This window comes from Lates calcarifer, linkage group LG16_LG22 (assembly GCF_001640805.2).
Source record: "Lates calcarifer isolate ASB-BC8 linkage group LG16_LG22, TLL_Latcal_v3, whole genome shotgun sequence".
In the NCBI taxonomy this organism is placed as follows: domain Eukaryota; kingdom Metazoa; phylum Chordata; class Actinopteri; family Centropomidae; genus Lates; species Lates calcarifer.
The window spans coordinates 2,868,818-2,883,539 of NC_066848.1; the positions used below are offsets into that span (position 1 = coordinate 2,868,818).

At 43.6% G+C, this 14,722-nt stretch overlaps 1 protein-coding gene across 1 annotated transcript in view; it reads right to left on the minus strand.

Moving 5' to 3' along the window:
- Nucleotides 1–687: 687 nt before the first annotated feature.
- The window catches only part of ptk7b (protein tyrosine kinase 7b), a 66,237-nt gene continuing 52,202 nt past the window's right edge, over nucleotides 688–14,722 (minus strand). The window contains exons 6-21 of the mRNA XM_018680219.2: nucleotides 13,266–13,413; nucleotides 11,298–11,428; nucleotides 9,327–9,593; nucleotides 8,657–8,793; nucleotides 8,409–8,544; nucleotides 7,671–7,790; nucleotides 7,242–7,391; nucleotides 6,730–6,877; nucleotides 6,027–6,154; nucleotides 5,021–5,221; nucleotides 4,181–4,342; nucleotides 3,797–4,029; nucleotides 3,615–3,695; nucleotides 3,175–3,326; nucleotides 2,863–3,041; nucleotides 688–2,608 (exon numbers count right to left, since the gene is read on the minus strand). Of these exons, the coding sequence (XP_018535735.1) occupies nucleotides 2,448–2,608; nucleotides 2,863–3,041; nucleotides 3,175–3,326; nucleotides 3,615–3,695; nucleotides 3,797–4,029; nucleotides 4,181–4,342; nucleotides 5,021–5,221; nucleotides 6,027–6,154; nucleotides 6,730–6,877; nucleotides 7,242–7,391; nucleotides 7,671–7,790; nucleotides 8,409–8,544; nucleotides 8,657–8,793; nucleotides 9,327–9,593; nucleotides 11,298–11,428; nucleotides 13,266–13,413 (2,534 nt within the window). The 3' untranslated portion in view covers nucleotides 688–2,447. The remainder of the gene's footprint in view (nucleotides 2,609–2,862; nucleotides 3,042–3,174; nucleotides 3,327–3,614; nucleotides 3,696–3,796; nucleotides 4,030–4,180; nucleotides 4,343–5,020; nucleotides 5,222–6,026; nucleotides 6,155–6,729; nucleotides 6,878–7,241; nucleotides 7,392–7,670; nucleotides 7,791–8,408; nucleotides 8,545–8,656; nucleotides 8,794–9,326; nucleotides 9,594–11,297; nucleotides 11,429–13,265; nucleotides 13,414–14,722) is intronic.

Genomic DNA, 14,722 nt, shown 5'->3' on the forward strand with positions numbered 1-14,722 from the left:
GATATACAGCACCCTCTAGTGGTAAATTAGAGAACTCCAGTTAATCAGAAGGACTTAGATGTTGGTTGGTGCTTCTGTAAATTACAGTACATTAACTATAAACTGCATCTACATTTTTATTACTCCTGATCCTAGTCAAAGTTCTAAGAATGACTTTGTACTGACATGCAGCTGTTGTTTACACACAGTGTGAAAATCAACTTGCAGAGACTTGCTTGAGGTAGGGGAACATTTTGTAACCTTCGTCAGTTTTATGGAACACAATACTGCTTGGTAATGCAGCTGCAAGTATAAGTCCTCATGAAAACTCTTCAGCTGGCTTACAAGCAACAACATTTTAAAATGAATGAGGCCAACAAATCTCCATCATCCTTTTCACTGCATTTTGGTTTTGAATACACAACATGAATGCAACATATTTCAGCAGCTGAATACCTACTTTGGAGTTTGCTTGTATACATTTATAAGGAGGTGTTTTTAAAATCGTCCCTGCTTGCAATTGCATTACCACACACACTTGTCCTGAAAAAGCTTGTTCAATGTGATTTATCTCAAACAAGCTTAGCAAAGCTTAGCTTTCATACCAAACTGAAAAGGTAGAAAAAAACCCATAAAAACTGGAAACTGTCACTGATGTGGTTCCTGAAGCTGCGTTGCCATCTACAGTATTAATCACAACACAATGGGTAAAAACACTGTGAACCTTTATTGACAGCAGCTTGTATACTTTTGTATATATCTGGGATTACTGTGAACATTTGCTGAAGCAGATTAAAAAAAGAGGTCTAGGTGTGAGTGCCTAGCATTCATAAAAACAAAACATTACACTAAAAACAACGTATAAAAACAAGTTCATAAACAAAGGCCATTGCATTTGATTAGATAATGTAAAAAAGAGGGAAACAGTTAAGATAATCCTTCATTTACCAGGCACTTAAATGAGTACTGGTGACCAGCAGTCACTCTTTTGACCTCCATTGTACTTTGTGATAGCATATTCAGCTGCTTGCCAGACTGAAAGCACACTGAGATGGACCATGAGAATGAATACGTAACATCAGAGAAGTACCTTTCTATTATAAACATAGTTAAAAAAAAAAGACAGGACCTTCATCATAAATAAACAGGCACCTGCATGTCCTTCTACACAACATGATAAAGAGGGATATTCTTTTAAGTGAAGTTAGTGCATGGCTTCTACATTATGTACACATTGCCTGGTGTGATGGTCCACTTTGCAGCATTGCACGAAACAATAGGACCAGGAGAGAAACTGTGATTGGACCGCTGAAGAAATTAAGTTGCAGGTTAGACACAGTGATAGGCTGCATCACTGCAACTGAGACAACATGATGATATTAATGTGGTACAACGGGTATTCTTACCCATAGGTAGTGACCAATAAGCACCTCAAAGTTAATACAAGAACAGAACACACTCATAAAAACGTACAAAGCCCACACTGGCACAATCTCATCCACTCAATATATTCCTTGGCTATAAACTTGATCTTTTTTTTGTTCCTGAAGTGTTGTCACAACATGGATGACTTTTTCCACAAGTTTCCTCACAACAACAAACCTTCATACAAACCCCATTCCACTTCTATATTGAACATACATTGTAGCATGGGAGCAATTCAGTGGCAAACACACACAAACACACACACACACACACACTTTGGAGGATGGTGGTGGGTCCCTGGTGGACAGGGTAGCTCGGTGATTCCCCCAGGATTAGGGTGGTGGACTCAGGATGCAGCTGACTGGATTTGAAGTTCAAGCAAACCAGCTGAAACAATCTCACTCAACACACTCCTAAGTGGCTGAGAAAATATTTACGAAGCATCAATGCTCCACTGAAGTCTCATTATATCCCACTTTCCCTTCGAGATTCTTTCTAGTTTAATGAGAAAACACAGAGGACTTAACAGAGCGGTGAACCTAAATTTCAGGGGTTTTCTTAAACGTCCGACCAATCATTCATATTTGATCAGAGCCGATGAAAGCACTGCAACTAAAATCCCTACGAAGCAGTTGGAGTTTAGGTGAGTGTGTGTGTGTGGAGGGGTAGAGGCACTGAGGTTGTGAGGCTCCGTGAAACAAAGCGTCTCTGGGACAGAGCGGCCACAGACAGACAGGCAGGGTCACAGTGGAACCACAGACAGGGACTGGAGGGGAGGGTCATCCATGCTGCAGTTAAGGCAAACGTAAACTCCTGGCACTGCTCACGAGAAGCCATTCACACAAATGTGAGTGCATATCCACCGATATAGCAAAGAAGTCTTATCCACACACCCATTTTTTTTTTTGAAATGCATATAAAAAAGTGTTTTCTCCTCCACCCTCTTCCCTGAAATGTGTGAGACTAATATCCAGCATTCCTGTCTTTCTTTTGGGGGAGGGGAGATGGTAAAAGTTCCCCTCTGATGTGGGGTTATGGTCGTCTCAGACTTTGCTGTCAGAGGGCAGCTCTCCCAGGGCGTGGACAATATCAGTGAAGGAGGGGCGCTCTTTGAGGCTTAGTGCCCAGCAGCGCACCATGAGCTTGTAGATTTTGGAAGGACATCCGTCTGGAACAGGGAGCTTCAGCTTCCCTGTCTGCAGACCTGGAGGGGCGGAGGATGAGCATGGAGAGGAACGTTAAACCAAATCAGAAAAAAGGAGAGGTGATGTAGAGTGAAAAATTCCTGGTTTTGCAAATGCAACATGCAATGAAATCTAATGATCATTTGTGACTTTCTTTAACTGACAAATCAAAGACATTTAATGACCAATAGCGACGCCATTTCTCTTGAGAGACCTCATTTAGGTTTTTTGTGCTCTGAATCAGAGCCTAAAAATAATACAGCATCATACTGACCTTCCAACACCTCGTCATCACTGAGTTTGGTATATGGCATTTCCCCATGACTGAACACTTCCCACATCAACACTCCAAAGGCCCACACGTCAGATTTGGTGGAGAAGTCATCCTCAAACACAGACTCTGCTGGGAGCCAGCGCAGTGGGATCCATGCCTGTCTGTAGTGGTAGTACTCACTACATACATGTACACAGGAGAAATGACAAGGAGAGGGAAACAGTTAACATTAGCCAGCTTGAGTCATTTATTTATTTTATTGTAACCGATGGTTTAAATGTGTGATCAAACGCAGAGTCTTTTCGGACAGACCTGTTGTAGACGTCCTTGCTGAGGCTGAGTGATGACACTTTGACGCGCCTCTGACTGTTGATCAGGCAGTTTCGAGCGGCGAGGTCTTTGTGAACGAAGCGGTGATTGGACAGATGCTCCATTCCATGAGCCAGCTGGGCACAGATGGAAACCTGAAGGAGAAAGAGAAAAATAAACTGTCAGAGTAAACCAACTTTGATCATATCTTTACAATGGCAGCAGAAATTTCCAGGGCTTTCCTTTGTTGCATCAATTCATCATTTAACAATTGTTGCCTGGCAACCTCACAGTAATGACAAAACTCCAAGAAATAGTCTTCACCCCCACTCAAACCACTGCTTCTCATTTGTGTTTCTACAAGGCAGATATTATGTGTTAATCAATTACCTTTGAAGGTGCTGATTAGTAGATTTTTTTAAACCTTTGGACAGGACACTTACTTTGGTCTTAGTGCTGATTGGCTGAGATTTGACCTTGTCATCTTTGCTTTTGGAAATTCTCAGGAACTGCTTTAGGTCCCCCTGGTATGATAAAAGGAAAAAAGAGAGCATTATATCAGGCAAGATATATATGTAAACATAATATAACGGGTGTGTGTAAGCTTCTGGTTCTGTGTAATTACCAGGTCATAGTACTCTAAGATCGTGTAGTGGGGTTCTGCCTCCCTACACAGGCCCAGCAGGCGGACGACGTTGGGGTGGCTGAGCTTGGCGAACATTTCAGCCTCACGGCGGAAGTCGAGCTGAAGCTGTTCGTCTCTGGTCTGCAGGCTCTTCACCAGCACCACCGTCTCCTCCTCGCTCTCCTCAATACCCTTAGCTTTGGACAGCAACACCTCACCAAACTCCCCTTTACCTGAGTAAACATCCACACAGCACAAAGCGAATGTCACACATGGTGTTTTACAGGTGAATGGCCTGAACGTGTTATTATGTTGCAGCTTTAAGATCAGGTCACTTTCTACTAAATCAAATACGTGCGAAACAGAGTTGTTTAAAAAGTCTACCTAAAGTGGTGATGGTTTGTAGGTTTGCCCGAGGGAAGTGGAGTTTATCGTTGTTGACGTGGCTGTGGCGTTTCTCGGTTGTTGCCATTGTACCCATATTAGTGAGTGCCACCTCTTCCTGGATCTCAGTGGTGGTGTGGCCATTTTGTTGAACAGCTCCTCCTGATGAATACAACACACACCTCACAAGGTCAAAGGCCATACACAGTGCAAATATCAATGTATATTAAAGGGCACTGATGTGTAATCAGAGTGAAACATATCTTCACCATTGTCTTGTGAAAAAAATGTGGACGATGTTGACAGACAAAGAGATTTTAAAATGGCTGCTCTGTCCCAGTTTCATGCTACACACAAACTCTGTACAGTATGTGCCGTTTATTATCCATCTTTAAAATAGAATTGTTTCACAAATAAATGTGAGACACCACTAATTAAACTTCATAAAGGGAAAGCAAATATTTTTCCATATATATCCATATTGTGTTCTGAGGTGTTTCACCATCATCCACAGACAGTTTGAATGTTTTGAAGCTGTGAGCTTCTCCAGCTTCTCCTGTGTACACAAACACACCCAAAAAGCAGATTTTTCTGTTTGTATATTGACTAGACTTTTTTCTGCTCAGAGGTGGTGTGCAGTGTGGAATAGGGAAACAGTTAATTCAATTTATCAAATATGGCATTTTATATGATAAATGCAATACCCTGAATAAACACAAGATGGCAGCAAATATCCTAAACTTTTCAACAACGTTTCGAGAACTAACTTAACCTCCGGGCTGATTTTACAACTACCTAACCACAAATTCATCAACTTTCTCCTCCATCAATCAGTCGTACCATTAAGACACTCCATCTCTGGCTCCTCTCCGTCCTGGCCTTTCTGCAGCCTTTTGGCGTTGCGTCTCTTTTTGCAGTAAAACATGAGACCCAGCACTACAATGATGTATGCCACAGCCGCTCCCACTGACAGGCCGATGGTTTGGATCATCTTGTAAGGAGCCTTGTCCTCTTCGTCACCATTGGAATGTACTGGTTTTTCTGTTGGACACAGGCAGCAATTATGGTTGACTCAAAACATTCTGAAAAAGTACAGGATGTGTCATCTTTAACACAGTGCAGTCTTTAATCAACAGAGTATATTCTGTTACATCTTTCAAGACAGCTTTTCATTGTTTTGGCACTGTGGGTATGCAAATGTAAGTTTTCCAAGAACAGGCTTTTGAAAATAAGAGTTGTAAGAGTGAAAAAGTGCAAATCACTTTGAATAAGATGTGGTTTACTGTGAAAAGTTTAACCCTACTGCCCTTAAAAAGCAAATGGCATTCTGTCTTCTGTCATATTACAAATCAAAGATATTTGCATTCAGTTAAAACTATAATACCATCTAAAAACTTCATTCAGCTGGTATGTTTTTGTTCACGCTGACCTGGACAAGCTGCAACAAACATCTAAATTCAATTGTCTCCTACTTTGAACTAATCTGGAATACTGTCCTGCTACTTTGGGAGAAAATGAGTTGATATGGGACACTAGTGCAAGTGTGTGACTGTAATTTTCAGCTTCAGTCAACACATTAGGAGCCAGTATGAAGCATTATTAGATCTAACGTCTGCCCAATCCCATCACCTCAGTGACAGCTGTGGCGTCAGAGATGTGGCCGTGGTTATTAACCTGTCGAGATGGATGACAGGCCGAGGGTGAAGGTTTAATTAATGCCTTCATCCTACACTTGTGATCGTGCCTTACGCCCATGCATGTGTGCACCTTTGTTGCGGATAAAGGAAGCCTGTGCAAATGCATGTTTGCGTGTGTGCGTGTGTGCGTGCGCGTGTGATAAACTCACCCACTACATACAGCTGAGCCACACGGTCTTTGATGCTGCAGCTGTTTCCAGCCACACATGTGTATCTGCCTGTGTCATCTGTAGAGACATCTGTAATCACCAAGGAGCCATTGGGCATCTTCTGGAACCTGGAGGAGAGAGGGGTCAGGACAGATGAAGGTGGAGGTCTGGATGTCCAGAATTCACAGCAAACCAGAGGGAAGCAGTAGGTGGAGAGAATTCACATCCTAAGCTGCAAAAACCTGTCAGAAATCACTTCTTTCAGCCTGATGAATGCCACCTATCTATAACCCTGAGGCAGCTGTGAGTGAGAGAACTTTTCTGACTACTGAAATGTTGCAAACAAAGAAACAAAAAGGATTGTCAAACCACTCTGGAAAGCGACAATAATTACATGGTAATCATATTATTACTTTTAATTTTAGTTGATTTTGGAATCAGATTTAAATGCCAAATTAGTTCAGATTAAGGTGTTAAAATTGTGCAGACAAACTTGACACTATGTGTCTCCCTGTGGAAAGAAGCCGAGATCTGTTCAAGACTCGTACAACAGAAAAGAAAGCACAAGATATTTAATGAAGTTAACAGGTTAAATATGCACAAGCTAAATATGCAATGAATGCACAGCAATGACAATGTGACTAATTCTGTTTGGAACCTGTAATCCTGATCCATGATGGCTGAGCAGCACAGTCTCATTTACCTCTTGTTCTTACTGATGTCCAGCGTCTTGTCTTTAACCATCCAGTGGATGTGAGGCTCGGGGTCGCCTGTGGCCTGACAGTGCAGGATGGCCGTGTGACCCTGGTACACTGTTGTATTCTCTGGATCCACCTTGAAGCGAATGTACACTATATGTGCACAAGAATACATAAACACATGGACACACAAACAAGCTCATTAATACAACACTAACACCACAACTGGGCTAAAACATCTCCTTACAAGACTGCGGTGACTGTGGTTAACATCCTCTCAGATAGACTCTACAACCCAAAAACAATTCATTAGGCTATAAAAAGGCCACCAAGGCCACAATAAATGCTGCTGTGTTTGCCACTTGATGATAATGATCAATGACTGTCTCTTATATAAAACCACCCTCAGATGTACTGAGACCACAAGCACATTAGATGTGGTACTGATGACTAATATGGTGGCGTGACCATTTCTTTCATAATTCCCTGTTTCCAGGATGATGAGTGAGCTGTTTACCGGCCACAGTGAGAGTCACCAGGGCTCTGATCTCCCCCTGCAGGCTGTTGGAAGCGATGCAGGTATAGTTGCCGGCATCGCTGCGGGTGACTTTGGAGAAGTGGAGCTGGCCGTTCCTCTGATCCACGTGAGGCGGCAGCTCTCCTCCGTCTGCAGGGGGAGACAGAGAGACACACAGGGACAAGTGGGGGGTTAGGAGGGCTGTGGTTAAATCGACTCCATCATGGCGAACACAGATGAGGGGGGAAATGATCCATGGTGATTCTTCCTCACACTCAGTGCAGTTTCTGTACGGGCTACGTATATTAATCAGCATTAAGGGAATGAAGGGTATTCCTGCTTTTGGGATGACATATTTCCTTCAGAAACAGTCATTCTTTATCTTGATTAAATTCATGTGAGCCAAGGTCAAGCCAGAGGTGTGCTCACCTGCTTTGGTCCAGCGGATAGTGGGGCTCTCTCTGCCTTTAGCAGAGCACTGGATGGTGATCTCGTTATCCAGCTCCAGGCACTGAGAAGGCTGCGGGGTCGGCGTGAACTTCAGCTTCTCTGAAACACAAGTCAAAACACCACACACACGTTACAAACGTGGTACACAAAGGGGGTGCGGTGCATGTCAAAGCCTCTTTTGTGCTACACACACTACAGATGAAATGACACTAAGCTGATGCAAATCGTGTTCAGACACATTCAGAGAAATGTGGTTACGGGCACACATGTGCACACAGATCTGATGAGGATAACAAGTGAGGTCTATCTGAGGCTGAGATCATATAAACAGGGATTGGCCAGACAAAACAGTGACATGTCAGCTCATCTATCACAGTCATTCTGTAGCAGCAGATAGGAATTTATCATGGAGATAATGTATTAAAATGGAGGCTTGAATAAAGCTGCCACACATGAGTCATATTTTACACCTCTGTGGGTGTCCTGCAGGACGCCCAGAGACACAACACGGACACACTCCTCCTATTTTAGGAAGCACACACACACACCCACAGGCATGACCACACTTGTTTTATATTTTCTCTCAGCACTGTATTACTCAGTATGCCCTGAATATGATTTCACTCATTACACATCATCATTCAGTCAATCAGCGGAATGACTCAAAATGTATAATCTTTTGATTAGATTCAACGGAGTGATTCCCCCACAGCTTACCGAGCACAGTAACTCTAGCTTGTCCAGTCAATCGGCCGCCTATAGTCTTGGTTTCGCAGCCGTACATCTGTCCGTCATACACCTCCACGCTGTTGATTCTGAGGGTGCCATTAGGGAACAGCTTAAAACGAGAATCCTGGGAGGAAAAAAAAGTTTTTTTAAGTGAAACTCTCTCATGTCACAAAAACTAAAGCTATTATTAGAAGTCACAAAAAGACACTCTAATACCTGTGTGTGTGATAACTCACCTCAGGTGTGATAACGATGTTGTTGCGGAGCCAGGTGACCTCAGGTTCAGGGTTGGCCTGAGCGTGACAGTGAAGGTAACCTGGTTTACCTTCCTCCAACTGGCTGTTCAGAGGCTTTGTTACCCACACAGGCGCAGCTATGGACACACACAGAACACATTATACCAGACATTTTACACTTACGCATACAGTATAAACATAATTGTTCTTCAGTTACATGGGGGGCCCTTGAAGGCAAACACAGAGCGCTAATGAATGTGGCCAGTCTAAACAAAGACACCATTAACAATCCCTGTGTATGTGGTGGATATTCTCAGTGTTACCATGATAAAATAACATGACTTACACTTCTATGAAGGAGTACTTCACTGCCCCTCTTCTTTTACTTGTATTCTACTGTGGAAAAACTGTCCAACTTCTACTATTTCTGAGTTGCTATGGATAAAAATATACTAAAACAAAACCAAAATATAAAAAAAAGCAAAGAAAATTCACCCTCTTCCCTAAGTGCCCTGTATATGATATATCTCCAATGTGTTGATGCATTTTTTTGACAGTGAAAACAGTCTGTTTTAAGTCATTTATCATTGTACAATAAAGTTAGGAGATGAATTTTAAAAAGCATGGTCAAAACTGAATGTCCCTTTAGAATAGACTACCAATGACTCACTGGCTACAGTGAAGGTGACCTCCTGCGTCTTGCGTCCAGCCTTGTTCTGGGCCACACAGGTGTAGGTGCCTGAATCTCCCCCCTCTGTGGGACTGAAGACCAGATCCAGGCCATCCTGGTACACCCTGCCCTCTGTGGGGACCCGCTGACCTTCTCTCTCCCACCACACCTCAGGTTCAGGTCTGCCACGCGGGGGGCGACAGGCTACCCGCTGCAGGGTGTCCGCTGTGAAAACTTTTGACATCTTAGGAACCATGTCGTCTATTTCTGTAATGGAGAGCAGAGAGAGCGAGATCATTTTCAGCGTGAAGTAGCGTTTTAAATGCTGAAATTGATTTTTGCTTACACATGGACCCCTGATAATCATCAACTGTCTTCAAAGGCAGTGAAGCATTGCTGATTTTGAATTTCATGAGCAGCCCTGAGCACAACTAATTCCACCTCACAGATCTGTTAACAGATTTCCTGTCTTGTTAGGAAAAGTCATCTGATTTGTAGCACTGACCACAGTAATTAGAGAACAAAGTGAACAGTAGGAGAACTGAGTATATAGGTTGTTCTTAGTATGGGAATGAACTCAGGCCTGTGTGAGGTGGGCCATATCGAAACTGGCAGCTCATATACAGAAAGTGGAATGTGATCTGTGGTCCAAAGACTCACAAGACCTCCCACTACTGTGTGGTTTAATACTGTGTGTGTCCCAAATGGAAGTCATTAATACTTTATTGGCCAACATTGCTCTGAAAGCTGGTCAGCGGCTCCGGCCTTCTACAAGTCAAAGATCTAAATCAATTAATGAGAACAGAGGAAAACAGATGAAAGAGAAGTCGAGCTGAAGGAGGGAGGGCAGTGAAATGAATGAAGCAGAGCAACGACAGAGTGACTGTTTAAACTTGTCCCTAAATGCTGAATTCTACTGTGACACAATCCCCTATAATGCCTGCAGGGATTACCATCAGATTAAGTGAATTAAGGTATTTAAATGGAGCTGTGGTTCACTGGGTTACAACTGCAGATACAGTCGTACCTCATTAATCCAAACCCCTTGGGGAAAAGGGGCTGTTTGAGAGGAATAAAGTGTTCGGGACACTGAAACGCATAGAAATTCCAGCCCTGAGCTTATCCAAAATATTTGACTTGCATGCACTTGCATTTCAAAATGCTGGCTGATTAGTAAGATGAGAAAATACTACAGCTTGTTCTTGCTTTAAGCTCCAGCAGCCATTTAAAAGCTGTTAAGGAGTTCTCTTTGGAGTCAGGGTTGAAAAGGAAAAGAGGAGGCGCTGTTACGTGAAATATTAAAACAGCTTTGATGTGTCCTGACTTGTACATGACATTGTTTACCCTGCATCTATCAGAATCTGACCTTTAAGCACAACCACAAAGTTACATTTGTTATACTTCTGATGTTTTGTTCACAGTTTAGAGCAAAATAATACATCTGTGCATTTGAGATTTATCATTTCTTACTAGAAAATTTCAACTAACGTTGGATGGAAATTACAAAGGAAGATCTAATGAAATTAAACATTTTTACAACCTCGTAATTACACTGCGCGTTTGCCTGTTGAGTCATTGTGAGGATGTTATCTAATGTTACTTTTGCTGCTTGTTCAGCCAGGTGCTGTTATACTTTGGAGGAAGCTTGTTGAGCTAAACAAGTTGGGCAAACAGCTGGACTGTTGGAGGAAATAGTATGGAGAGGAAGCAGGAAAAGGCTCCATCGCAGCGCGTGGAGTGGATACAGCTGGACCGGATGTCAATAGGGGGATGTGATTATCATTGGAGAGATCTGGCTCTAAGTGAAAGAGCCAGAAGAAGAAGGGAGGGGGGAGCAGAATGAGATGGAGGGCAGGATAAATATGTAACCCAAATGCCCCTGTCGCTCTCAGATTACAGAATCACAGGTGTTTATCTCTCACCAGTTCAACAACTGCAAATTTTTGTGTGTGTGTGCGTGTGTATGTATACCAGCTATGAGGAGGGACGCCTCCAAAGTAACATGGGACCCTCTGAGGCCATGGCCGACACATTTGTAGGTCCCGGTGTTTCTGGGTTTGACCTGGGTGATCAGCAGCGTGCCGTTGGGGAGGAGAATCACTCTGTAGAGAGGAAGCAGATCAAAGTTTAGAAATCTCACACAACCACTGACCAACAAACAATGCGTCACATATTATTTGTACATACGGTCCAGCAAATGTCACAGAATGTACAAGTGTAACTACCCACAGCAGATCTCACTCTGATGGCTTCTGCAAATAACTCTTAGCATTTGTTCTGGACTGCTTGGAGCAGCAGATGGAGATGCTCTGCCACACAGGACAATACATGAGTGCCAGAAAACTGAGGCTATTTTAACACAGGCCTACTTTTTTGTGTTTGGCATGTTACCTGATGCTATCTGAATTGACCTGATTCCCAAGCCATCTGCTGCTCCAAGTAGGTTAAAGTAAATGAATAAGTAAGAATTTGTCCACAGAGCAGAAAGAAAACTGTCCTACATAGTTAATTTTAAAAAGTCATGCGCTTTAAGGACGCCCATCCTGATGGCTGGCCTCTGGCAGGCTGAAAGGAGTATCAGTGTCAGAGATGGACGGGATGACAAGTAATTAAAGGCTGACCTTAAGCCAGCTCCGGGGATGACAGATAAGGAGCTGAAAATCCCAAACAGCACAGAAATCAGCTCCACAGACCGGACGAATCAACAGCCCAACTCAGCTATATGACAAAGTCATTACAGAGCTCATGGGAAAAAGTGAATGTGTAAAGCAGAGAGGAATAAATAAAGGCACTGCTGGATGCATTTAGAGTGCAGCGTAATTCCTGAGAAGAGTTTCCAAAAGCAGGACTCATCCAGGACTAAATGGCTCTGCAGTGGATTCCCTGAGGAGAGGTGATATTTCTGTGTCATCTCTGCTCTTCTCTCCTCAATAGCAGGAGGGAAATGAGCTTTGGGAGGTTGTGTATGTTTCCACACAAGGAGAATTAGTCTGTGGAACATTACTTCACTCTGAGGAAATTGTCCAAAATAACACCAAACAAAGGCAGATTTTTTTTAAAGACAAGCATCTTTATAGCTTCACGGATCCTACACAGAAAGGGGGGGGCGGTGTTTAAAACAGTGCAGGTGCAAAACAGATGATATCCTCTGCAGAGGGCTGCATTCCTCTGGCATTATAATCAGCCCTGATTAATAAACACACAAAAGACCAGCCTTGGAAGACCTTAGCCACAGCTACACCAGGCCTTTAAAGAAACAGGTTGTATATGTGTTTTTATATCCATACTTATTATTCATCCCTCTGCAATCCTGGTGCTGAGTCATCACTGCCTAGGTGACCAAACCCGCCTCTGACAGGCTCATTACACAGGCGACTAACTATTGATATTGGAGTCCTTCACCTCCCTCGCTCAGTGAGCACAATAATCACTTTACAATCAAAAACCAGGCTCGTACTCTCTGTGAGGAACAGGCTGCGTACATGTGTACAGTGTGACCATGAGGTGCTATGAACCCTGAGGGTAAACTTGGCAAGATGTATAGAAATTGGCTTTTTTTATCTAGTGCTTATGTGTTTATAGGGGACATGCTGGTAAGCTGATTGTAGCTAGAAGGTTTTTTCCGCTCAGTGCGTGAACACTGGAGAGCTGCAAAGTCTTTTGTGATAGGCTGGAGAGAAAGGCTGTGCTCAAGTGATGTATAGAGGACCGCAGAGAAACTTTACAGTGCTCTGTTCCAGTAATAACATTCCTTAATGTGCCATTCATCTTAAGCTCGCGTTGAAACAGCACATAGAGAGCTGAGCTCAATGCAAGGGTTCCACCTCACTGGGTTCAAAGGAATACCCGATGCTGAGTGAGAGGGAGAGCTGGAGGAGTAAGGTGTAAGATGAGAAAGAAAAGAGCGGTGCAGAGGGGAGGACTCAGCTCTCAACATACCGAGATTTGTTTGCCAGCAGCTCGTTTTCGTGGTACCACTCCAACGTGGGGGCCGGCACGGCGGTGAACTGGCAGTGGAACATGGCCTCCTCGTTCTTCAACACCACCTGGTTCTCGGGAGTGACCACCGGCCGCGGGAAACTCTTATCTGTTAGAGAGGTAGACAAACATCTGCATGATTACATCTGCAGGCATCAGACCATCAAGTTCCATCTGTGTGTGCATTGCACCGATTTACTCAGGGCTTTATTAAAAGCTGCCAACAGCAGCGTAAGGCTGGTGAGCAGGCGGCCTTCAGGTGGCGGTGCGTGTCAACACCTCAGGGGCCCCGGGGAGACTTAATGAGGTCACTGAACAGACCCTGCAGCTTATCTTGCCTATTATCTCTTGCCTTTTTTTTACTTCCTGGGTCTTAGAATCACACACGGGAAATCATCTCTCTCTTTTCTGGGGGTTAGGACTTTTACAGTTAATTTCAAATCATACAAAAATGCTTAAACTACATAACGTTTTCCCACTATTCACATTCCTCTGACTCTTTCTACCCTGCCAGCCGCTTTCAACCCACCCGCTTAGGCTAACTGTAGACTAGGCTGCTCTGACCTGCCAAAACCAGAGATTTGGTACAATACAACCTGGAGGAGGAGTAATTACCACACAGATTTTAAGACATTGTTATACTCCAAGCACACAGCTGAAGGGCGGTGAGCTCAATAAAAAAACAAGAAGATGAAAATACCCCTAATCCAGGTTTATGCGTGTGAGTATTTTAAATCTGCACAGCTACAGAGGTATGGTGCCAGTAGCAGTATTAGGACATGGCTACTGGTTGGTGTAGAAAAAAGAAAGAATTCAGAGCACACCTGGCCCACCCAGGAAGTTGGTGGGAGGGCCTCAACTTAAAGAGCTGTGACCCTGCCCTGAAAACCTGTCTAAATCTGTCAGCCTTTCCTTAAGGTGAAGCCCTATAGAAAAGCAGAGGGTGGTAACATGGTAACTGGAAACTCAACAATTATCCATTCTTCCTCCACCCAGGTGCTAACCTAGCGTGTCTGTGTGTATGTTGCAGGTGGCTAATTAGAGTGGAGCAGGGCATCAGGTTTCTTGCACAGATGTGCCGCTGTATGTACTGTGCTGAGGGGATAATACACAGGGGTGCACACACACACACATGCAGAGTAAACAACACAAGTCATGTTGAGAGCCTGCAGAAAAACAAATAGCCTCCCTGTACAACAAAGTGTCTTTAAAAGCTACAGTTACAAAGACAAATCAACAGAGCGGTGTTACTGCGGGAGCTGATGTTATTGTTTGCTCTGTAGATGCTAATGTTGTTGTTTCTATCTGTGTGGGTGGTGGGGGAGGAAGGTGCTAACACACTCTCTGGTAATCACATCAGGAACTCCTCCACTTTCTCTTCCTGCTCTCTCTTGCTGCTAATGGTCTTTACTCCCCCT